Consider the following 22,975-nt stretch of genomic DNA (forward strand, 5'->3'; position numbering starts at 1 on the left):
CCTTCACCGGAACGTCGTACATAGCCACTCGCGTTATCATATCCATCCACATTACTAATGGCCGCCAGGAAACGACCATCATCATCCAGGCGGTCTCCGTCTACGGGCAGCCGCCCGGACTCTCAGTCCAGGCTCCCGTGAAGCCCCTGAAACCTCTGAGCCACGAACCCGGAGGTCCCCATACCGTCTCGGTCCGGCTTGTCGCCCTCAGGGGCGGCTACGATGAGCACACGGTCCGGCGCTGGGCAGAAACTGGCCAATGCTTTGTCAGGCTCGACTGGGGATTTCCGAACTGTAACTACCCCAAATTCACTACCCGCCACCTGCTCACCAGCTCGGGCGCGAGCTCGGGGGACGTGAGCTTCAGCGGGGGACTCGACTGGGCTGAGAGAATGCTCAACGCCCTGAAGCAACTCCACGCCACCGACTACCCCGATCCTCCTCCTCCTCCTCCTCCTCCTCCTCCTCTTCCGACGCCGACACCATCATCGCGCGGCCCTCTCGCCCGGCTCTTGCGAGCGAAGACGGAGGACGGCCGCCTCGCTTACGCGGCCCGCGAGTTGGACGACGACCAGATCTCCAACTCGTCCGTGGCCACCTGCCTGACCGCCGCCTCGGAATCCAGCGCCGCCTTCTCGGAGCCGCCGGAGCCGACGTGTCCGTGTCCGATGAGGTCGTCTGGCGCGCATCCTCGCCGTTGTCAAGCCGAGAACAACAACGACGAGAACAACAACAAAAACAACGGCGACGGCGACGATGATGACGACCACCGTCACGCGAACGAGGAGCGAACAGGAGACGGTGACGGTGACGGTGACAGCGATAATGTCGACAGCGGCGGGAGCAGCCAGGTGGGGGAGGAGGGAGAGGAAGAGGAGGGAGAGCAGCGGCAGTCGAGCCGGTACTGGTACCCCCCCGGCCTGCCGAGGTTCTAATAATAGTAGAGGCCGACTTAGGTTAACTTCTCTCTCTCTCACTCTCTCTCCCCCCCCCCCCCCCCCCCCCCCCCCCCTTTTTTTTTTTTAGCTCTCTCTCTCTCTCTCCCCCTCCCCCCCTCTCTCGCTGCTGCCGCCGCCGCCGCCCCTGAAACTGTATTTCTGCCGCGAGGCAAACAATTATACGTTGACTTTAGGGGAAGGAAGAAGGAAAGGAGGGACGAAATGGAAAGATATCAGGTAACTGCGCCAAGAAACAAGAAAATAACGAGATGGACAAGCTGAGTGATGAACAGGAAAAGGTGCTTGGTTGTTCTTCATTTCCTTTTTTTTTAATTCTCTTCCTTTTCTTCTTGCTCCTTTTTGTCCCTCTTCTTGGTCGTTAGTCGGGTCGTTTTCGCTGCCCATAGGCTCATTTGAGTCCCGAAATGTTTTTCTTCCCCAAGAGCAGTGATCTCTTTCTCAGAACTACGAGTGATCGAGTCTTTGATCGTCCTCCCATATCCTTCATTTACATGGTATTGAGTGTAGAGGCAGGTACTTAGGTGTGGTAGGGGGTGGTCATCAGGAGGGCTCTAGATACAATTATTACGGATAGTTCATCCCGACCCTCCCTCTACTGGGCCGCTCCATCCGGTCGCGCTGCTCCTCATTCCCATTCGAACCGCCAATCTGCCGCGTCGAGTTCAAGGGTACGTGTAATGCACCTCCATAATCGGTACAAGTGCCACTCTTTATTCGATGGCCCTCAGCTCGTTTGATAAGTCGCGGCAGCGAAACAGAGGTTGGACTTCATGGTCAAATCATATATCATTTAGTAGCAAAGCTTACGCTGCTGATATTTTATCCTTTCAAGGGGGAGGACCTGTACTGTACACATGTACCTATGTGTTCCGTACATGGAAATGCGCAACTCGCAGCAGCCAGGCAAGAAGAGCACATGCCCACCTCCAACTTAAGAGCCCCTAGGCGATGATGGAAAAGACAGCTGCCTGGAACCCGGGGGTTGATTGCATCATGGGAACCTCCAACTCATACTTGTACAAGTCCAACAACGTACAGTAAGTAAGGGTTGTCATCACAAACGTCCCTCTCAATCAACACACACGCCGGCAGAGCAACCTGGAAATCTAAGGATAAACGAGCCCAACCCGGGCCGGCCCTCACTTTTTCATGCCATCAAAACAAAAAATTATTGGGGAATCTCTATGATACTAACTTAACTGATAACATGATCAAAGCTCATCGTGGGCACTCGGCTCATCGTCGTCACCACCAGCGCTGCCGCCCGAGTAGAGCTTGCTGGTGATCGGGTACGCCACATTGCTGAGCTTCTCTTTCTGCTCCTCAAAGTCCTCCGTGGTGGCAGTAGCGGCTGTGTCCGGTGGGTTAGCATTGCGCCCTGTGTCTTGGTCATGTGCGTGGGGGAGCTTACCGTTCTCCTCGAGCCAGTCCTGGGTCTCCTTGACGGCCTCGAGAATGGTCTCCTTGTCCTCCTCCGAAATCTTCTTACCCAGACCCTCCTCGTCGTTTACCTGGTTCTTCAGGCTGAAAGCGTAGTTCTCCAGACCGTTGCGAGCCTCAATGCGCTCGCGGGTGGCCTTGTCCTCCTCGGCATACTTTTCGGCCTCGGCGATCATGCGGTCAATCTCTTCCTGGGTGAGACGTCCCTTGTCGTTGGTAATGGTGATCGACTCGCCCTTTCCGGTGCCCTTGTCGTGGGCAGAGACCTTGAGAATTCCGTTGGCGTCGAGCTCAAAAGTGACCTCAATCTGAGGCACGCCACGGGGGGCGGGAGGAATGCCGGTAAGCTCGAACTTGCCGAGAAGGTTGTTGTCCTTGGTCATCGACCGTTCACCCTCGTAGACCTGGATGAGGACGACGGGCTGGTTGTCGGCGGCGGTCGAGAAGATCTGGCTCTTGCGGGTCGGGATCGGGGTGTTGCGGGGGATGAGCTTGGTCATGACACCGCCCGTGGTCTCGATACCGAGGGTGAGCGGGTTGACATCCATGAGCACAATCTCCTCAGTGCCCTCCTCGCCGCTCAGCACACCAGCCTGGACAGCGGCGCCAAAAGCGACGGCCTCGTCAGGGTTGATACCCTTGCTGGCAGTCTTGCCAAAGTACTCCTCAATGAGGGACTGGATCTTGGGAATACGGGTGGAACCACCGACGAGCACAATGTCGTCAACATCGCTCTTGCTGATCTTGGCGTCCTTGAGAACCTGCTCGACGGGCTTGAGCGTCTTGCGGAACAGGTCGGCGTTGAGCTCCTCGAACTTGGCGCGAGTCAGGGTCTCGCTGAAGTCCTTGCCCTGGTAGAAAGCCTCAATCTCGATACGAGTGGACATCTGGCTCGACAGGGTGCGCTTCGCCTTCTCGGCCTCACGCTTGAGCTTGCCCATAGCCTTGGCATCGGTGGTGATATCGACACCGTGCTTCTTGTTGAAGGCCTTGGCGAAGTGGTTGATGATGCGCTGGTCGAAATCCTCACCACCGAGGTGGGTATCACCGGCAGTAGCCAGAACCTCAAAGACACCCTGGTCAATAGAGAGGAGCGACACATCGAAAGTGCCACCACCGAGGTCATAGACAATGATTTGGCGCTCGCCCTCCGTCTTGTCCAGACCGTAGGCGATGGCGGCGGCGGTGGGCTCGTTGACGATACGGAGAACGTTGAGACCAGCGATCATGCCGGCATCCTTTGTGGCCTGCCTTTGGTTATCGTTGAAGTAGGCAGGAACGGTGACGACGGCGTGGGTGACCTTCTTGCCCAGGTAGGACTCGGCGGTCTCCTTCATCTGCCGGGCTGTTAGCGAGGACTGGAAGTGGGAAAAAAAAAAAAAAAAATAGCGGGCAGGCTCTATCTAACGTACCTTGGAGAGAACCATGGCCGAGATTTCCTCGGGTGTGAAGGTCTTCTCCGTACCGCCCACCTCAACCTTGACAACGGGCTTGTCATCCTTGGAGGCGACCTTGTAGGGGAAGTGCTTGATATCATTCTGGACTTCCTTCTCCGAGAACTTGCGGCCAATCAGGCGCTTGACGTCGAAGATAGTCCTGAAGGGGTTCGCGGCGGCCTGATTCTTGGCCGCGTCTCCGACCAGCCTTTCCTCATCGGTAAAGGCGACATAAGAGGGGGTGATACGGTTTCCTAAAAAAAAAGGTGTCAGCCGCAATTGGCTCTGCTGGAGGCGTGCAGAAGACGACGAACGCACCTTGGTCATTGACCAGAATCTCGACCTTGCCCTTCTGCATCACACCCACGCATCTGATGTTGGTTAGCTTCTTTGTTCTCTCCCGTGCATGTGCCCCACAAGCGCAATCCCGACACCGTGTCCAGTTTCGAGTCCAAGGTTGCGCTGGCGCGGGATAATATGGCGGAGAACCGAGATTCGAAAGGACTTACGAATAAGTGGTGCCCAGATCCTATTCAAGTCCCTGTGTTAGTCCGCCCATCTGTTTTTCAGCGGGACTCGAGAGGAGTTGCACGTACAATACCGATGACGGTGCCATATTCAGAAACATCGTCCGCCTTGACTTGCTGGACGAAGCCCAGAGAAAATAGAAGGGCAAAAAACCCAATGAAGCTCAGGCCGAGGGCCCAGCTCCGCGTTCGACTCTCCATGTCGAAAGCAGTGTGGTAGAAAGGGAGAAAGAAAAGCAACCCTCTTTGCGCGACTGCTAGCAGGCGATGAGAAGGTATCTGGAAAAAAAAAACGAAGGAGTGGCAGTCGTCGATGCCGACAGGTGCGCTCTCCTTGAGCCAATCCTACGGGGATACTGGCTAGGAAGAAGAAGAAGGAAGGGAAACACTGAGGGTTCCGGCGTCGTCAAGTGAGATGGTTGGTGAAACGAGAATGAAAGGGCGAGTGGAAGCAAGCTCAGCCTTTTTGAATGCCCGTCCTAGATTTGGGGAACGGGAAATCTGTCCTTATCCTTGGTTGAAGCCACCTCGCGCTTTCACAATGGCCCATTTGCCGCCGCCCAACAGACCGGCCCCACTGCGCTAGGGTGCGCCGTAGTGTACCGGGAACCTCCAGCCCTGTTGCATTCGCTGTCAATTGGGAAGCAGCATTGGTCCCTCGACTTTGCCTGATCCGCATTGATCTACCGTGCCTCCGTACATAAGGTACCTTACGTAAGGTACAACCCTTCGTAAGGTCCCGCAGTAACCCTCATCGAACGTGGAACAGCTTTCCACCTTCATACAGCTTCTGAATGGTTTTTAAGATATTACCAATTTACCATGAGTACTTCTGTGCACCAGCCAGCTGGCTCTCGATCGCAGTCACTTAGGAATTTACTTTTGTGAAGAGACGTTGCCTTGCCCGGCATCAGCCATTCCGCTCTTGCAGGCTTCCAGCCGTTTCCATCTCCGACTTGGGTTGGCTGGCCCCGCAGTCGGCTGCCCACGCAGCGGGTCACAGCCTGTGCAGTGGCACTGAACCCCCTGTTTCTGCCAGAGTGGCCTTTTTCAACGCAAGGTCATCCATACTATGTTAGCTTTGTTCTGAACGACGACTCTCAGCTCAGGGCCTCCAGAACGGTAGGTAACCTGGTACTCCGCAACTTCGCCCCCCACACAACGTTGTTTCAGTGTCTAGCGGATATGTACATACATATAAAAGTTTTGAGAAAATGACAAGTATCACGTATGCGCTCCGTAGTTAGCGTGTTCCCGACTGTAAGCGGGGCCACATGCAAGACCGACTTACACGGAACTATGGTATGTATGTATGTACGTATGGACATACATCCAACCTGATCTGTACGGACAGCAGAGATAAACTTGAGTGGGGTGGGACCAGGGACGGAGGAATTAATGAAGCTAAGATGGCGATTGATTCGCACGACCCGTTGCACTCTGACCCACGTTGCTTGAGTGACATACACGTTACTGCCGAAGAGCCTCATTTTCAAGCGACTACATAGTACCTCTATTCCAACAACCCAGCGGCTACCGTCTGCCCGCCACTCCTCAGAACCACTCTTTGCCCCGCCTCTAGCGGTATCTGCGACTCCAGCTTGACCACGATCCTCGCCACCATCCCGGGCTTGACTATCTTGGGTTTCTTCTTGACCACTGCCCCAGATGTCTTGTCCAAGAGCGCCGGAATGGCTGCGATCCTGCCGGCCTGGTTCAGGCGGCCCCTGTGAACCTCGACCGGCATGGGCATCAAGATGTCAAAAGCCAGCGCCTTCAATGTGAAGGTATCAGCGCGGGGAACCGGCTTCGCTGGGTCGCATATGATGTCTCCATCCCTGACGTGGATCGGGTCGATCTGGCTGAGGTGGAGCACCACGTTCTGGCCGGCGACTGCCCAGTCAGCGGGTGCGTCATTGGACAGAATCGATTTGACGTAGGCCCTCTGTCCGCTCGGTTGGACGAGCAACGCATCGCCCGTCTGCAAAGATCCTGCCTCAATGCGGCCGGAGACCGTTACAGGGCTCTGCATGGTGCGGTACACCTCGAAGACCGTCATTCGCAAGGGTTTCTCCAGTGCCCTGGTGCTCGGCTCCGAGTTTTCCAGCTCCTCGATCAACGTTGGGCCAGTGTACCACGACGCTGCCGGATTTGAGGATCGGTGGACCAGGTTATCACCGTATAGCCCAGAAACGGGGACAAACGCGATGTTCTTGGGTTGAAAGTTTGCCGTGGACAGAAACCCAGACATCTGATCCTTGATCTCATTGAATCGTTCTTGCGACCAGGCGACAGTGTCCAGTTTGTTGATGGCCACGACAACACGGGAGACCCCCATACTCCGGATCAACAGTGAATGTTCCCTGGTCTGGCCCTTCAATCCGGACTCAAACGCATCAGTGCTGGCGTCGATGACTAAGACGGCGAAGTCGGCCTGGCTGGCCCCGGCTATCATGTTGTAGATGTATTCTGCATGCCCCGGTGCATCAAGGATGGTGAAGGCGGTGCGTTCCGTTTCGAAGCGCCTGGTGGCGATGTCCATGGTGATCCCCCTGCTGCGCTCTTCCGGGCGTTGGTCCAGCACCCAGGCGAGGTGGAACGAGCTTTTGCCTTCGGTCTTTGCCTCTTTCTGGAGTTTGTCGACAGTGCGCTGGTCGACGACCTTGAGATCGAGGAGCAGCCGGCCCATCATGGTGCTCTTTCCGGCATCGACATGCCCAACCACCACGAAGCTGGCGCTTCTTTTCGGCTTGCTTTTTTCTAACTCGGAGAGGACATTAAGATTCTTGCTTTTGGGCAGCGGAGCATCGCTGATCTTCAACCCGTCCACTCCGGCGGTGACAGCGTCTGTAGATGGGGTGCCCTTCTTCTTGGGCTGGGCTTCAGCTGTCTTGGCTCCAGCTGTATCGACTATTAGTGTCCAACGTTAGCGCTAGCTCTTCTTCGAGAGCGAACCTTTCGTTTTGGCCTTGGCCTGAGCCGCAAGAACTATGTCATCCGGACTGGGCTGGGCGAAGACGTCCTTGACAGACTGAGGCAGATTTGGATAGAGCACAACCACCTCCTCAAAGTCGTCCGCGTCGTCGGCTTTGCGCTTGCGAATGTCGAACCAATCGACACTGGTTGACGGTTTTTTGGGTGCCTCCCCCTTGTTATCGACCCCATATCCACATCCGAAGCCGACAAATACGGCTTTTTCTGGAGTCCTTCGCCTGTGGGCAGCAGATGGTTCCCCGCACAGGAGTTGTGCAAATGTGGACGGTTCGGCCATGGAGACTGGCTGCTCTGATTCTGCAGCCTGGGCCGTGACAGCCTGCAACTGGCCACCTGGGGCTGCTGGCCCAACATCAAGCGGTTGTGATGCTTTTAACCGTGTTGGCTTGGGCCCGAAGACGGGCACAGATTGCCCCTCAGGACTTGGATCCGAGGTTTTGAGACGTTTGTTGGACAATCCATTCGAGGGGACACTTTTACCCCCACATCGTGTGTCTTCGACGGCAAGATCTTCCATCTTTGCTCGCGTTCCTTCCACTTTGTCGTTGATGGCCTTCTTTTCCTCCGCTTTCTTCTTGCGAGCAGCAGCGAGAGCTTGCAGCTTGGACATCTTTGGTGGCCCGCCGGAACCGCCGAGAAGCCCACCACGAGGCGCCAAAGGTGGGACAAGAATAGTCTGCCTTTCCTTCGGAACGTTACCCCACGGCATGTCCCAGAAGAGGCTCGATGGTGGCAGTCGAGTCTCAGAGACCGGTTGAAGGACACGGGAAGTGGTGCCAAAGTGTGGCAAGCTCCTTGTCGTTTGGAAAGATGGAGTCGAGCTTTCCGGACATGTCTGCGTTGCTTGAGGGCCGGTGTCTGTCAGGTCCACGTACTTCGCCGCCCAGTGCACCGGTTTGCCGAGTTCGAGGGGACAGGTTGCCGCTGCAGGTTCAAATGTATGAGTGACAGACTTACCATTAGGTGGCCGAGTTGCCGGTTTGGTCGCTTTGGGACGGGGGTTGACATATTTGGAGATGAGATAGGCGACTGACTTGTCAACGTCGTAGTAGTAATGCCACAATGCCTCCTCGATTTGAGCGACGGTAACTTTGGAAGCCTCAACCCCAAGGGCCGCTTGGACTTCAGCAGTGCCTTGGCTCATCAAGGCCCGATCCTCAGGACTGAGCTCATCCTCCTCCTCATTTTCGGAGTAGCCCTCGTACTCGTCTAGCGCGTCTTCGTAGTCCAACTTGCGAATGTACTGGTGACGGGACATTTTGGCCTTCCAGCAATATGCGACGGCCAAAAGATTTGTAATTCGACGTTGAGTGCTGCAAGGCACTCTAACTAGGCGCTCATATATAGTGACGTTCGTGGAGGAGCCGGGCGTGTGCGTGAGAAAGAATCGGGAAGCTGGTGCCAGAATCCAAACGCGCAAGGGGCCGTATAGTTTGGGACTGCCGATGCTTAGTTTGCCGCGATTGAGGAACCGGAAGCTAAGAGTCCACAGCAAGACGCAGTCAAGCATGCGCTGTTCAGGAGCTGCTGGTTTGGGGGTGTCTGCGGGCTGCCGGATGACGACACACACGGCGAACCCTAGCTCGATGGCCGGTAAGTCCAGGCGGGGGGGAAGTGTTGTTAATGAAGCCCCCCCCAAAAAAAAAAAAAAACTAGAACGGGGATAGCTGGAGGCAATGGGCAGCGGCCAAGTCCAAAACACCCAGCGAACTCAACCTCAGACGGATGGTTGTGTTCCGGGCAACGAAGCTCAAGCTTGGATGTGGTTGCGGGGCAGTTGCGCCAGGCTCACTCCTGCTTGGTACTGTACAGAGTACCCCAGCGTAGAGAGGCACGGTAACCCCACTATCCCTCACCCGCCCAATGGTTCCATCGGGCGAGGGCGGTGAGCGCCTAAATCGCGGGGCATGGTTGCGGGCCACTCTTCGTGGGCCAACCACAGCACTGAGTCGGACTTAGATTCTGCCGTGGTCCGCCTGAAGCCAGCAAGCTGGTGCCTCATTTTTTCGAGCTTTGCGAATGGTGAGCAGTGCCTGGCTTTGAAGAGCATAACCCCCCTGGTGTCTGTTTCGCCGGTGCAGTGATCCGAACTCCGAAGCTGAAGCTGCTTTCTTTCTCCCGGACAAGTTTCGCGCCACTTGCGAGACAACAGCAGCCAAGATGGCGATGAGTATGTCCCAAAAGATCCCCGCATTGAAACCGGATAACCGAGTGCTGACATGAGGTCTCCTCAGACTTGGATTTGTCGAACGGTATGCGGCGACGAGACGTACGGATGGAGCCCCAACTGCTTACTAACTGGCCAACGCTATAGCCTCGGTGATGCAGGACGAGCATGGCCGGCCGTTCATCGTCGTCAGAGAGTCGGTTTTCACCCTTGCCGTTGTGCTGTTGACGTCTTTCCGCTGACCCCTCCATCAGCCAGGGCAAGAAGAAGCGCCAGCATGGCAACGAAGCCGTCAAGTCCCATATTCTTGCCGCTCGCACTGTCGCAAACATCATCAAGACCTCACTAGGCCCGCGTGGTCTCGACAAGATCCTCATCTCGCCCGACGGCGACATCACAGTAACAAACGATGGTGCCACCATTCTGCAGCAGATGGAGGTAACCAACCACGTCGCGAAGTTGTTGGTGGAGCTTTCCAAGTCGCAAGATGACGAGATTGGCGACGGTACAACGGGCGTGGTGGTTCTGGCCGGTGCACTCCTGGAACAGGCAGCGGAGCTCATCGACAAGGGCATTCACCCTATCCGGATCGCCGACGGGTACGACCAGGCCTGTGATATTGCCGTGGCCGAGCTCGATAGGATCTCGGACGTGACTGAGTTTAGCAGGGAGAAGACGGAGAACTTGGTCAAGGTTGCAAGGACAAGTTTGGGTAGCAAGATCGTCTCGAAGGCCCACGACCAGTTCGCCAACATTGCCGTTGACGCCGTCCTCTCCGTCGCCGACCTGGAGCGCAAAGATGTCGACTTTGAGTTGATCAAGGTAGACGGGAAAATGGGCGGTGCCCTTGAGGACACCGTCCTGGTAAAGGGCGTCATCGTCGACAAGGATTTCTCACACCCTCAAATGCCGTCCGAGGTGCGGGATGCCAAGATTGCGATCTTGACTTGCCCATTCGAGCCACCCAAGCCCAAGACGAAGCACAAGCTCGAGATCAGCAGCGTGGAGGAGTTCAAGAAGTTGCAGAACTACGAACGTGAGAAGTTCGTTGAGATGATTCAGCAAATAAAGGATGCTGGTGCGAACCTGGCCATTTGCCAGTGGGGCTTTGATGACGAGGCCAACCACCTGCTTCTGCAAAACAACCTCCCGGCTGTACGATGGGTGGGTGGCCCGGAGATCGAGCTGATTGCGATTGCGACCAACGGCCGCATCGTACCCCGGTTCGAGGACCTCACACCCGAAAAGCTTGGAACGGCCGGTATTGTTCGGGAGATGACTTTTGGAACGACAAGGGAGAAGATGCTTGTCATCGAGGAGTGCGCGAACACACGGGCTGTCACCGTTTTCGTCAGGGGCAGCAACAAGATGGTGAGGCTCAGGTCAAGCTGCAAGTCACGGCTGTGCTGGTCTAACTCGTTCTCTTTCAGATCATCGACGAAGCCAAGCGCTCGCTCCACGATGCTCTCTGCGTAGTCCGCAACCTTGTGCGCGACAACAGAGTTGTCTACGGTGGCGGCTCCGCCGAAATTGCCTGCAGCCTGGCTGTCGAGGACGCCGCTGTCAAGACTCCCGGACTGGAGCAATACGCGATGCGCGCCTTCGCCGAGGCCCTCGACGCCATTCCCATGGCCCTGGCTGAGAACAGCGGCCTCAACCCTATCGCTACCCTCGCCGAGGTCAAGAGCCAGCAAGTCAAGGACCCTGCTGGTCGCGGCCGCCTGGGTGTGGACTGCATGGGCCGCGGGTCCAACAACATGAAGGAGGCGTTTGTCATTGATCCGCTCATTGGCAAGAAGCAGCAGCTCATGCTTGCAACGCAGCTCTGCCGGATGGTGCTGAAGGTGAATAATGTGATTGTTTCTGGATCGGGCGAGGAGGACTTTTAAAGGCTAGACAAATGAATGAATCGTGGAGCTAGATAATTCTGCGCATTGCTGATACGTGCGTGCATGAGTGTATGAGATCAAAGGTTAGCCCCTCCGCTTGCGCTTAGATGGAGAGCGACGCCCGCGACACAGAAGAAAAAAGCGCTTTTTGACCTTTCCCCTAGAACAGCCCAGACCTGTCTATCTAAGAGGCTCGGCGACCGTTCTGGCCTAGAAAAAGTACAACGCTACCTGCAGAACGAGGCATTAAAAAGAGATGTCTCTGTTTGAACTTGCGAGCACAGATCCGCTTTCATCACCAGGACAGGATGTCGCTTCGATCCGACTTCCGTTGTCGACCACCGAGAAAGAAACGAGGTGCGGACGGGCAGATAAGAAGAGAAACATCATCAGTAAAGCAAACCTGGCAAGTGTATAACGGTCTCGTAACCGTCATCCGCCCAGTTCACGTCACGAACCGTCCTATTGCCCCTTGCTTCCCTGGAAAACCCCAACCCTCGGTTAACCCAAAGACACCGGAAAAGAAAGACGGAATAGCTCAAGCAAACCCAAATCCCTGCGCGTTCTCGAGCGCCATTCCCAACCTCTCCCTGAGCATCTCTTTGTCCTTGTACTCCGGCAGCAACAGCGTGCCATAGCAGGTATACGACGTCGGCAGTCTGCCCGCGGGGTCCTCCTCCTCGCCGTTGCGCTGAATGATGAACATGAGGTTCTTGACGCCCCCTACAGGGACACGGTCGCTGGCCGTAACAAATTCCAGCAGCTTGCGTTTCATGTTCTCGTCGTACCGCTTCACGACGCTCCAGAAGTCTTTGACAGTGCGATGCGACGCGTCCCAGCCGACGTAGCGCGCATAGCGCTTTAGCTCGGCAATGTCAATCTCCTGGACGCCCTCGACGACGGATTGGAGGAGGCTCGGGGTGAGGAGGGAGAGAGACTTTGGGTGGAGGCACGTGTGGAAGCCGCGCGCAAAGGCCTCGTACTGCGGGCGGACCGAAACGTCTGTCAGGTAGCGGATGTAATCGGAGACGTAGGCGTTGCGGTTAGCACCGGTGACTAGAGGGGCCTCGTCTTCCGCAGGGTTGCCTTGGTGTGGCGCCGGCTGAGAGGATGACTGGGAGAGGGTCTTGGCGAATTGAGGCCAGGCTTCGTCTTCGCTGTCGCGGCCATGCTGACGAAGGCTGTCGGAGAGGGGCTTCATTTCACGGGTGATGTGCTGGCCAAAGGCAGAGACGGAGAACTCGTAGGTGCGGGCGAAGACGTCTTCTACGGCACCATCTTTTTCGTCCCACTCAAGGAGGGAGGTGAGGCCGCTCGCCAAGTCGGGCCAGCCGTCGGCAATGTGATGCAGCTCCGTGACAGGCTCGCCAAGGAGCTTGCGGTAGAGAGCCTTTGGAAAGGTGACCGGCAGAGTGAGGCCGTTGTACACGGCGAGCGACACCAGCAGACCGATTAGTTCGAACTTCCACTCGTCTTCCATGGATCCCGGCAAGAACCAAGCCATGCGCGTGCGTTCATCGACCGTGAAGGCACCGTAGTCGGGGTTGAGGGCTTGCGCGATGGCCAACCTGAAGAACTCTTGTTGCACGCCACCGGAATCAAAGCCTTCCTCGCCAGTCGACTCCCCCAGGTGAACTTTTAGGGGCCGTAACAATTCGCGTTCCTCCCGCCGCCACAGCTGATCGAAGGCATCTTCCAGAACGGTACTCCTCCGAATGTCTAATATCAGATACTTGGAGCCCGCCGGCCTCAGCCGCTCAGCAAGCACATCTTTGTGGTGCTGGGTGAGGCCTGCTCGCTGAGCCATCACGGCCATCTTATCCTGGAAGGAAGCGAACTCCTCAAAGGCACGGCTCATGCGTGCGAAGTTTATCGACCGAAAGTACGACACCAGAGTGGACGGGCTGAACATGTAAGGGAAGTCCAGGAGATGTAGGCGCTGTCGCGTCGAGGTGTAAGACAACCATGAGAGAGGCATCTTGATTGTGTCCAGCCGCTCTGCGAAGTAGTCGGACCGGAACTGCGCGTCAGCCAAGAGGAGCTCTTGCCTTCTCTTATCTGCGATAGATGTCAGTTCCGTTCCTAGGCTAAAGAAGCGCGGATTAATAGACTTACACATGGCCTCGACCAAGGCAAGAGCGCCGCCAAACGGCCCATCTCCCGGAACCTCGGGCGCGCCATCCCAGTCGTTCAGCATCACGGCCCTCGCCCAATCGAGTAAGAGAATGGGAACCCGGGTTTCGTGTAGGGCGCGGTCCGGGAAGGAAAAATCGAGAACGTAAACCGCGTCCATGTTCAGGAAGTCGAGTTGTGAGAAGAGAGGCGCCAATACATCCTCCTCGCCGCGCTCTTGCGGTCCGATGTTGGATTCAATGAGCGCGTCAAAGTGGCGGCGGGTAGCGATGGCGGCAAATAAGCGCCTCGCTAGCCGCAAAGCCATGGGATCCGTAAAGGCATCCTCATATTGTAAGCATAGTTCTGTTGGCTGCCGAGCTATCGCGCCACTATCCGCGAGACTCAACCCGTGAGATCGGATCCTCGACATGTCGAAGAGCTGGCGTGAGTCATCGACTAAAGGCGCTGCCGCGATCAAGGCGTGCAGGCATATCGAAATGAGACGCCCTGCCTCAAGATTTGACAGCGCCTGCTCTGTCCTGGGGAAGACTCGGGTGGTCGGCGACCTCAGGTTCTGCAGGGCCTTGGGAGGGGCGAAAAGACTAGCCGCGGCCATCCACAAGCTGTGGAAGACCAAGCTGGGCGCTACTCGTGTCATCCGAAGCATGCAGTACCAGAGTGTCTGGGAGTCGTAAAGCTGGCCCTTCTTCGTAAACGATCGTAGAGCCAGCTGTGGGTCGCTGAGGACGTAAAAGAAGGACTGCTCGACGAAAAGCTTCCACTCCATCCTCAAGTTGGAGGCGTCTCTCCGGCGGCCCGACTTATGCTTTCGCCTGATCAGTTTCGCCTGCCCGGATTGCCCGTTGTGGGATCTGGAAATCGTTTGGGGCTCAAGCATGTGCTTCTCGGCGGTACCATCCTCCTGGATGACATCGCAAACGAAATCGACAACTTCGGCGTTCAACCTCGTCAATGCCTGGGGAGCCAAAGCCTCGTCGCCCAATTCTGAGTTCCGGTCCGCGGTGGCCGATGGACTTTCTGCGCGCAATTCTTCGGAGGAACCACCGGAGACAGGACTTGGTGCTTTCGGACTGCGAGACCCGCCATTTCCCGGCCCGTTGAGCGTGTCACGGCTCGTTTTCGACTTGATATCGACGGTCTTCGGGGGAGGCATCTTCTCCAATACCACATCGTCGAAGAAGCCTGCAGAAGAGAGTTGGGATATTGGTCGGGTGAGACTCGAACTAGCCGCTTTCGGTACGCGAGGTCCCTTGTCGGAGCCGCTGCCAGTGGCCCGAGGGGATTTCAAGAGCGTCGCATAAGTTTCTTCAGCTGAGGTGTCTTGGGCATGGGGGTCGACCGACAGCTGCCGTTTCGGCTTGGGCCCGGTGGGAGTGCGGACCGTAGCATTCGAGTTGCGGCGAGCGTTCGTCGAGCGCGGGCAGCTCTGGCTTTCGTGCTGTGGTTGGCCGTTCTTTAAACCGCGTGCTTCCTTCTCCGGCTGTCCATGGACTGATGGGCCTCGTTTGCTGGGCGATTCTCCATTCGTGTCAACCGGCAACACCGGGAACTCCTCCAAGGCCCTGGGCTCACTTTGCGCGGTCTCCTCCTCCGGCTTGTCCGCGACTTTGGAAGGCACCACGTCTTCGGTTACAGGCTCTCGTCTGCCGCCGAAGACTCGTACCCTTTCGTGCATGTCCTCGATCGCAGCGGGGGTCAGCCACTCAAGCATTTTGAAAGCCACAGTACCAAACACATTTGCGGCAAAGGACCGATGGTCCTTAGTACTGGGTTGTTCGATAACCGTAAAGTTAGGACGTCGGGACTCCTTTTCGGCATCCGATCCAGCCCGGTTGCTTGCGTGTCTGACCCTGTCCTTGCTATCCCCATTCAAAGTAGCACTTCGGCTCCGAGGGCAAGCAGATGACAAGCCGCTGCCACCGCCCGTTTTGGGCGAAGAGGGACGACTTTTGGCGGCTTGTGTTTTAGGAGAGGCAGAAAGGACACGTTCATCGCGTTGACGGGACTTGTGGTTCGGCAGGAATATCAGGGAGTTGACGGCGGCAGGAGGTGCCTTGGGCGCGCGAAGGTAGGGGCAAAGACCGTTTTCGGGATTGTCCTGGCTGGCGAGGTATACGGCTAGTGTTCTTGCGCTTGTCGTGTTGTACCTTCGAACTGGGGCCTGGCCCGCGATCCTCTTTCGGCATGTGAAGCAGGTGGACGTTGTGCAGTGTTCAGCGCCGCAGCCTTCACGAAGCTGCACAATGTACCTTTGCAGGCAATGGTTATCAGCACAGACGCGCAAATCTGATCAAGAACATGACTTACTTCTGCACAAGCTGCTGGAAATTGTGCCGACGGCTCGCCTTGTGTATTGCGTAAACGCGCTTTGGATTATCGATGTCCTCGACCAAGTCCCTCAGCTCGCTGGGTGCGTCCCAAGGCAGCCTCGCGAATCGCGCTTCTTCCCAGAGGCCGGCCAGAAGGTCGAGATCCTCTGCATTCTTACGGCTGTGGCTGCCGGCACTAGCTGGCCGCATGGCGTCCCGCGTCATGACATGGATGGAAGGACAGCGGAGAAGGAAGTCGGTTGGGCGACTTGTCGTTCAGCGGAGATCTCGGCCTGCAAAGTTGAGGCGGGCGGGACCTGGCGGGACACGATGCTGAAAGGTGAGAGAAGCGCCAGTCTAAAGCGGTGTTCCGATCGACGGGTTATTGAAACGTGATGAGATAATATGCAAAAACAGGAAGGCTAGTTGGGCGGGATCCAACGGCAGATTGTTGTTCGCTAGTGTAAGGTTGGATTGCTGTCTTGCAAGCAACAGTCGTGTACGGAGTACGATGCTGCAGCATTCAGCTTGCCGCCTTCGGGTGTCTTCCACAGCCCCCGAGCCTTGGCTGCGGCAACGCGCGCTAAGCACGGAATCCGTCAATGGACCCACTGTTGAGACTTGGCGGGTTTGCCTGGACCGGCGTCGCGGCGGGTCGTTGACTAACGCCAGGCGATGCAGCTCTTCCGTGACTCACTTATACCACCGCCGATTAGTAGACTGGGCCAACGGCGAAATGACCGTCCTACGCTACTTCGCTATATATCGTAGACGCAGGTAACCCTGGAAAGAATTCAACGACGCTACGAAAGTGGCTAACTTGACCTCGTTGTCAGGATAAGACAAAGCCTGAGCTAGGAATCCAGTCAGAGTCAAAACGTACTGTGTAACGTTACCGCGTACTCCGGATTGGTGTAATCTGTACGGTGCATACAGACTACACAGTACAGAGGTCGTTCCAGAGCCACCCGCCAGGGCGACCAGGGCTGCCCGCAATGCCAAGAAAATGTGACGTCCACAGTCGAACCCCGCCATAAACGGCTTGCCACCAAAAAATTACCACTTTCAGTACTTAACACCTCCTCACCTGAGCTCTGAGCAGCATTATTCAGCAGTTTTTGTTCTTGCTCCTTCGCGGAACAGTCCAAACTCTTACGGCTGTACTCGCCGTCACCTCCCACATAACGGCGATTCGACATACCGAGCGAGAGGGGCCAAATCGCCCTTGCTTTCCATACAGTCCCGCATTCGTTCTCCGGAATTCAAATCACTCTTCGGTTACGACGCCGATACCGATACGATGGCGACGATCTCAGCAAGTCGCGCTGCCCCCAGCAGCGATGTAAATGCTTCGCATCCATATACCTGCAACACTTGCCAGGTCGCCTTTCGGAACAGCGACCTTCAGAAGGGGCATATGCGCAGCGATTGGCAGTAAGTGATGTCCCCAATGTCGTCCTATCTGCACTGAAGCTCACACCCATCTTCCAGTCGCTACAACTTGAAGCGCCGTGTTGCTTCCCTTCCGCCCATCTCTTCCGAGGTCTTCACAGAAAAGGTGCTTCAAGCTCGGGCCGAGACAACCGCGCAAGCAGATAAGGCCGGCTTTGAGCGTTCCTGCGAAACATGCCAGAAGACATACTACAGCGAAAATTCCTTCCGGAATCACCTCAGCAGCGCGAAGCACAAGACGAGGGCTGCCGCACTGGCGTCGCGATCGAACGGCAAGAACGATGACGAAGCTAGCTCCATGTCGTTCTCTTTAGGCGAGCCTGCGGCTGAATCGCAGGTGGATTCGGATGCAGAGGAGGAATTCAACGAGGTTGTTGACGCGCTCAAGCACACGAATATTCACGAGCCTGTCTCCCCTGTGAAGCGGCCTTCGAATCCCCATTTGTCCGCCGAAGCCCAGAACAAGCCAGACCACCCTCTATCACAAACATCGAGTGGCCAAGAGTCGTCCACCACGACTCCTTCACCACCTACGCCGACAGGCACCAAACCCGCCGCAACATCTCCGTCGCCGCAAACGTGCTTGTTTTGCAACTATGAGTCTCCGACGCTGCAGCTCAATGTCTCACACATGGAGCGCACCCACGGCTTGTTCATTCCGGAGAAGCAGTATCTGGTTAATCTAGAAGGCTTGATTCGCTACCTGCAGGAACAGGTGTTCATATTCAATGAATGCCTGACCTGTGGCAAGGTGAAGGCCAACGTGTTTGCAGTGCAAACGCATATGCGGGACAAGGGGCACTGCCAGATACCGTATACTACCGAGGAGGAGCAGCTCGAGATTGGCGAGTTCTACGATTTCCGCAGCACGTATTCCGACGGAGAAGGAGACTGGGTGGACGAGTCGGAAGATGATGATGAGCAGCAAAACGGGGGTGTCAAGCTCGGAGCCAAGCGTGAAAGCAGGCTCGTTGGAGAGGACGGCGACGAAGTCATGGACGACGAGAATTGGGAAACAGACAGCGATGCATCGTCCCTAGACTCCAACGACCTCCATGCCGTCCCCGCCGAGCAGCACCATCACCAATATGACCGCCTAAACAAGCATCCTCACCACTCGCGCAGCACCCCGCGTACCCACCGCCAGGCAGATGGGTTTCACAGCAACGCCCACAAGCGCCCGCATGCAGTCTTCTACGACGATTACGAGCTCCATCTACCCAGCGGAAAGTCGGTTGGTCACCGATCGCTCAGCAGATACTACCGCCAAAACTTGTATCATTACCCGACTCCGCAAGAGCGTGCCGAGCGTCTTGCCATCCAGGATGCCGACAGAAGTAACCAGATGGAAGTCGACAGCGAGCAGCGCCCACGGGGGCGTGCACTGGTCCCTCGGGACGTACGGGGCTTGGGTGTGGCCTCTCTCGACGATCGCAGGACGAGGGCTATTGTCACCAAGGGCAAGAAGCAGGAGTGGGCGAACCAGAAGAGCAAGGGCATGTTGCAGGCGCGGTTGGCGATCAAGGAGAAGGCCCCTCACCCTGCCACTTACATGCGTTGAGTACATGTGCAATTATATGTAGGTGTATTCCTGCCCTCTTCTTGTCCGCAGGTGGCCATTCCCGGTGTGGTGTTTATGAGGCGGTGGGTTACTCAGGGATCTCAGGAAACGAAATTCCTTTTCATCTTAGACGAGCTACTACAAAAAAAGGTTAACAGGGTGTAGACCTCGTACGAGGAGCTTGGATAAACAAGCTTTTAAGAAGTGCAAGATGGAAATTGAGACGTGGACTCATGGGGTACCACTTCTTCTGGCTCTTACTGTTTCTGGTTCGCCTTCCATGACTTTGACCTTTCCTACGTCCGTCCCCATCTGTCTCGCTAAGCCTGCTTTTCTCCCATCCTTCCAATTCAACACCTAACAGCCTGTTACGAGCTAATTGTCTGGTGCAGTGCACCCAGCAAGGCGCCCTCTGCCGAATCATATGTCGAGGAAGCTGTGCCCGAGGTTCAAGCTTCAATTCGACCCCACTGACGTAGCGATCCTCGGGCAGAGCGGGGCCGCGGGGCATGCGCCTTCCCTGATGCCACATCGCCAGTGCTCCTTGCTCAGGAACGCACAAAGCGGAGCTCGCAGTCACTCTCTGTCTGCCGCGGAAGAGGGAACCGTTGCGGCTATCGCTGTGTTACCAGCGGCGCGCGCTGAACTCTTGATTCTTCCGCTGTTCCAACGTCCGCGTTTCAAACAGCTACCCCGCGGGGTCTTATCTTATCGTCCCACCTGCTTCCATCCCATCTGTTCTCCGTTTGATGACAACAAATCGTGCCAGCGTGCACATAACCAGTGTTTCTCAGAACTGAAAGGCCTACTATCGGTCATCTCAAGGCACATCGAAGGTTTACTCTTTGTGCCGTTTCCTCTCATAACTCGGCTATCCCCACAACGACGCCGATCGTGGGATTCCCCTCGTCTCTTCTTGTCTTGCCAGCTCTCCCACCCGCCCGTCCTCTCCAGTTGACTTCAACACGACGGAAGTTGACCATTTTTTTTACCACACGGAACTTCTGCTCTATACATGCACCCCACCTTAAATCCGGGCCGATAGAGATAGAAAACATGTTCTCGCAGGTAATATCTCACCTCTACCACTTTCTCGGAAACCCCAGCTCATGTGTCCCCTAGAAGAAACCTTACTCGGCCGTCACGGTGACGATTGAGAGACTGACAAGTGAGGCGGTGCCAATAGACGATCTTAGTGGCATTCCGGACCTTGTTGAAGTCGTCAACTTGCAGGACACAGGGCCCAGCGAGGCTTCCCGTGCAATCAGGAAGAAGCTCAAGTACGGAAACCTGCACCGCCAGCTTCGTGCCTTGACCATTCTCGACGGCCTGATCCAGAATGCTGGGTCGCGCTTTCAGAGATCCTTTGCAGATGAGGCGCTACTTGAGCGCCTCCGTTTCTGTGGCACCGCGAGCCTGTCAGATCCCGAGGTCAAGAAGAAATGCACAGAACTCTTTGCCAGCTGGGCTGCCGAGTACAAAAACACGCCTGGCATGGAGCAAGTTGCCAGGCTATACAAGGTAATCTTCTTATCCGAATCAGGTCTACCCTCGTATCGTGACTCACAATCCTCAGGAACTGCCCCGGCGCAAACGGGTCGTGACTCAAGAGCAGTCCAAAGTTATCAAGGAGACGGAGAATCCGTTTGGTGAAGACGAGGACGACGGTGACGACAGGCCCAGTTCGGCAGGTCCGTCCAAGGGTCATTCGAGAACATCGTCCCAATCGAACCCGCTGGCAAAGCAAACGTACACCGGCTATGACACGAAGAAGAAGAAAGATAAAAAGACCAAGAAGTCCAAGCCATTCAATCTGTTGGCCGAGCAGGACAATATGAAGGCTTGCATTGCCGACGCCAACATTGCTGCCACCAACCTGATGAATATCCTGCAGACCATTAACCGGGAGAAGGAGAGGATTTCTGAGAATCAAATCGCGGTGCTCCGGTTCGAGGCGTGCAAGGACCTCCGGAGGAAAATCTTACGTTACATTCATAACGTCGAGTCGGAACAGTGGCTGGGCAGCCTGCTCAATGCCAATGACGCTCTGGTCACGGCGCTCATGACATTTGAGCAGCTGGACCGCTCCATCGACGCGGACAGCGACTCGGACGACGAGCTGGCAGCGCAGGCGCACCTTTATCGGAGTACGTTTCCCAGCCCCCCGCTTTTAAAGAGGCCGAAGCCACCGACAATCAGAACCGGTTGCTGACAAGTCTGTGCAGTGGCGACAGAGAAGGCAAAAGGCAAAGAACCAAGCTCACCCACCAGCCCCCCGACCCAGGCCCTGGCCGGCATGCACCTCGGCTCCCCATCCTCCCCAGCGCGCCCACCACCTCCTCCCCGACCGTCAGCAGCCACCAAGCCGTCAATGCTCCCTCCGCGCCCGCAAGCAGCCCCGGATTCCGATGCGGACGCTGACACGGAAGACGACGACGAGGACGAGGACAATCCGTTTGCCGACCGCAACGCCGTGTCGAAGGGCGAGTAGGACCAGTCGCCGCGAGACACGGCCCCGGATAGTAGTGTCACGGGTGGAGAAAGCAAGGTAAGGACCGGGAAGGAGGCGCATGATCGACTCGGAGCTGGTGACCGCGGTGTGTGGTCGATGGATTCACAGCGCGTGGATGACGACTCTGGGCGGGAGACCTTACTTGGCAGCCCTGGTGGCAAGAAAAGGAGTACGGTTAAGGGGAGCGATGCTGCTGCTGCTGTTGCTGAGGCGGTTGGGGTAGGAGGAGGTGGTGATGGCTGTGAGGGCGGTCACGAGACGCCAGCGCAGAGGCGGATACGGAAGAAGGAGGAGAAGCGTAGTAAGGGGCTGCAAGCTCTGAAGAACCTTTGGGGTTTCAAGAAAGCCGGCAGTGGCGGAAGCCGTGTCTTGTTGTATTATTTGGTTTTTTTTTTTTTTTTTTTTTTTTTTTTTTTTTCTCAGGGGCGACGGGGCGGCGATGGACGGAACGGGTAGTTGGAAGAAGTGATGGGAGGCCGGGTGTCGTTTTAAGGATTACGCAGCGTTCAAAGAGCATGTTACTGACTGTTTACTTTCGAATGGGGTGATGAATCTCTAGTTTCTGATGGATACCTAGTTTCTTTTTATCGTTTGTTTCGCTTCCTCATATCTTCTCCATCAACTCTTGAACCAGATTAATTCTCTCCTTCCTGTTGACGCTAATCGTTCTCATGCTCATTACCTCGTGAAACGCAGCACCAACAAGCAATGCTCTCCTTTTTGGTATCTATGAGGGCATGTATGCTCGTTTTGCGTGGTTTGGCTCCAAGGAACATCAGCGTTGAGTAAACAAGTCTCGTTGTCAGGCAAGAGCATCAAAGTGGTGGCAGGCTAGCATGAGACACCGCCTTTGAAGCTCACAGCCAGTGTGTTCTCTGACACGAGGATAGTTCTACCACGTCCCTTTTACTTCCTTGGACTTTTGTGTACTATGCATACCCTTGGATACGGCCATGGGACACCGCTTCTCCGCAGCCCGTGTTAGCTCTCGGCCGCGGACATATACATATCTTCTCCAGTTCTTGGGGTTTCTAGTTCTCCTCACACAGACACAAACAGGCGCACACACCCACACACCCACACACGCATTTCTCTCTCGCTCTCCCCGACCCAGGCTGTAGCGACGTGCATACCGTTCCTTGGGTAACGCACACAGATCTTGTCACGGCAGGGATTCGTTGCTGGTGGTGGCGGTGCTGCCGCTGGTGCCGCAACCGGATGGATGGGTGCATGGCTGCATGGCTGCATTCTAGAACCCGGCGATGTGCGCGTGTGTGCTTGTGTATGTGTAAAAGAAAGAGTGAGGGAGGACGCGTGTTGTACGCCGTTGCTTGTACCTTCCTGTGGTAGTCACGAGGCCCACGCGGAACTCACTTCACCCCTTGCGTATACTCGAGCTCTCCAAGATGTGGTACTACCTTTGGTCATCGAGAACCTCCTGCCCCCCTGGCACCTTATCCCTGCGGATTTAACAAGGATGAAGAAAGTATACGGGAAACAGGAAACGCAGTCCACTTCCTAGTACTTGATTGGTACCTGGTGTTGTGCTTGTGTGATGAAAATGTGGCTTGAATGACGTCCGGCCGACGTTGG

General features: G+C 56.0%; 7 protein-coding genes across 7 annotated transcripts in view; 4 read left to right on the forward strand and 3 right to left on the reverse strand.

Moving 5' to 3' along the window:
• P884DRAFT_314454 (uncharacterized protein) overlaps nucleotides 1-935 on the forward strand; it is a gene marked incomplete at both ends in the record, with an annotated part of 1,008 nt that extends 73 nt beyond the window's left edge. The window contains one exon of the mRNA XM_069445240.1: nucleotides 69-935. Within this exon, the coding sequence (XP_069294708.1) occupies nucleotides 69-935 (867 nt within the window). The remainder of the gene's footprint in view (nucleotides 1-68) is intronic.
• Nucleotides 936-1,723: 788 nt separating this feature from the next.
• Nucleotides 1,724-4,691, reverse strand: P884DRAFT_68865 (glucose-regulated protein). Its single transcript, XM_069446025.1, has 6 exons — nucleotides 4,432-4,691; nucleotides 4,345-4,364; nucleotides 4,154-4,206; nucleotides 3,812-4,089; nucleotides 2,371-3,736; nucleotides 1,724-2,310 (listed from the first exon to the last, which is right to left on the reverse strand). The coding sequence occupies exons 1-6, from the start codon at nucleotides 4,561-4,563 to the stop codon at nucleotides 2,171-2,173; spliced, it is 1,989 nt and encodes a 662-aa protein (XP_069294709.1). The 5' UTR covers nucleotides 4,564-4,691; the 3' UTR covers nucleotides 1,724-2,170.
• A 1,184-nt stretch (nucleotides 4,692-5,875) lies between these two features.
• P884DRAFT_280062 (uncharacterized protein) lies at nucleotides 5,876-8,614 on the reverse strand (the record flags this gene model as incomplete). The annotated part of the gene is made up of 2 exons (XM_069443391.1): nucleotides 5,876-7,263; nucleotides 7,318-8,614. The coding sequence occupies 2 exons, from the start codon at nucleotides 8,612-8,614 to the stop codon at nucleotides 5,876-5,878; spliced, it is 2,685 nt and encodes an 894-aa protein (XP_069294710.1).
• Nucleotides 8,615-9,332: 718 nt separating this feature from the next.
• On the forward strand, nucleotides 9,333-11,501 carry P884DRAFT_263555 (chaperonin Cpn60/TCP-1 family). The gene is made up of 5 exons (XM_069441770.1): nucleotides 9,333-9,526; nucleotides 9,591-9,608; nucleotides 9,671-9,719; nucleotides 9,778-10,894; nucleotides 10,954-11,501. The coding sequence occupies exons 1-5, from the start codon at nucleotides 9,517-9,519 to the stop codon at nucleotides 11,410-11,412; spliced, it is 1,653 nt and encodes a 550-aa protein (XP_069294711.1). The 5' UTR covers nucleotides 9,333-9,516; the 3' UTR covers nucleotides 11,413-11,501.
• P884DRAFT_249603 (uncharacterized protein) lies at nucleotides 11,502-16,309 on the reverse strand. The gene is made up of 3 exons (XM_069440600.1): nucleotides 15,856-16,309; nucleotides 13,528-15,797; nucleotides 11,502-13,470 (listed from the first exon to the last, which is right to left on the reverse strand). Exons 1-3 carry the CDS (start codon nucleotides 16,080-16,082, stop codon nucleotides 11,951-11,953), a joined length of 4,017 nt encoding a protein of 1,338 aa, XP_069294712.1. The 5' UTR covers nucleotides 16,083-16,309; the 3' UTR covers nucleotides 11,502-11,950.
• A 635-nt stretch (nucleotides 16,310-16,944) lies between these two features.
• Nucleotides 16,945-19,238, forward strand: P884DRAFT_230074 (C2H2 type zinc-finger-domain-containing protein). Its single transcript, XM_069439774.1, has 2 exons — nucleotides 16,945-17,291; nucleotides 17,349-19,238. Exons 1-2 carry the CDS (start codon nucleotides 17,158-17,160, stop codon nucleotides 18,868-18,870), a joined length of 1,656 nt encoding a protein of 551 aa, XP_069294713.1. The 5' UTR covers nucleotides 16,945-17,157; the 3' UTR covers nucleotides 18,871-19,238.
• A 688-nt stretch (nucleotides 19,239-19,926) lies between these two features.
• Nucleotides 19,927-21,361, forward strand: P884DRAFT_272251 (uncharacterized protein; the record flags this gene model as incomplete). Its single annotated transcript, XM_069442507.1, has 4 exons — nucleotides 19,927-19,938; nucleotides 19,993-20,391; nucleotides 20,447-21,017; nucleotides 21,096-21,361. The coding sequence occupies 4 exons, from the start codon at nucleotides 19,927-19,929 to the stop codon at nucleotides 21,359-21,361; spliced, it is 1,248 nt and encodes a 415-aa protein (XP_069294714.1).
• Nucleotides 21,362-22,975: the final 1,614 nt, after the last annotated feature.

This window comes from Thermothelomyces heterothallicus (assembly GCF_042370625.1).
Source record: "Thermothelomyces heterothallicus CBS 202.75 unplaced genomic scaffold P884_scaffold_26, whole genome shotgun sequence".
NCBI classification, from domain to species: Eukaryota; Fungi; Ascomycota; class Sordariomycetes; order Sordariales; family Chaetomiaceae; genus Thermothelomyces; species Thermothelomyces heterothallicus.

Bases quoted from the DNA above. Each gene is read 5' to 3' on its own strand.
- P884DRAFT_68865 (XM_069446025.1), bottom strand. From the start codon at position 4,563: ATGGAGAGTCGAACGCGGAGCTGGGCCCTCGGCCTGAGCTTCATTGGG. The intron at 4,365-4,431 runs GTACGTGCAACT...GGACTTGAATAG, and splicing joins ATGGCACCGTCATCGGTATT to GATCTGGGCACCACTTATTC. The intron at 4,207-4,344 runs GTAAGTCCTTTC...AACCAACATCAG, and splicing joins GATCTGGGCACCACTTATTC to ATGCGTGGGTGTGATGCAGA.
- P884DRAFT_263555 (XM_069441770.1), top strand. The intron at 9,720-9,777 runs GTCGGTTTTCAC...CCCCTCCATCAG, and splicing joins CCGTTCATCGTCGTCAGAGA to CCAGGGCAAGAAGAAGCGCC. The intron at 10,895-10,953 runs GTGAGGCTCAGG...GTTCTCTTTCAG, and splicing joins TCAGGGGCAGCAACAAGATG to ATCATCGACGAAGCCAAGCG.
- P884DRAFT_249603 (XM_069440600.1), bottom strand. From the start codon at position 16,082: ATGACGCGGGACGCCATGCGGCCAGCTAGTGCCGGCAGCCACAGCCGT. The intron at 15,798-15,855 runs GTAAGTCATGTT...TTGCCTGCAAAG, and splicing joins TTCCAGCAGCTTGTGCAGAA to GTACATTGTGCAGCTTCGTG. The intron at 13,471-13,527 runs GTAAGTCTATTA...CATCTATCGCAG, and splicing joins TGCCTTGGTCGAGGCCATGT to ATAAGAGAAGGCAAGAGCTC.
- P884DRAFT_230074 (XM_069439774.1), top strand. From the start codon at position 17,158: ATGGCGACGATCTCAGCAAGTCGCGCTGCCCCCAGCAGCGATGTAAAT. The intron at 17,292-17,348 runs GTAAGTGATGTC...CCCATCTTCCAG, and splicing joins CATATGCGCAGCGATTGGCA to TCGCTACAACTTGAAGCGCC.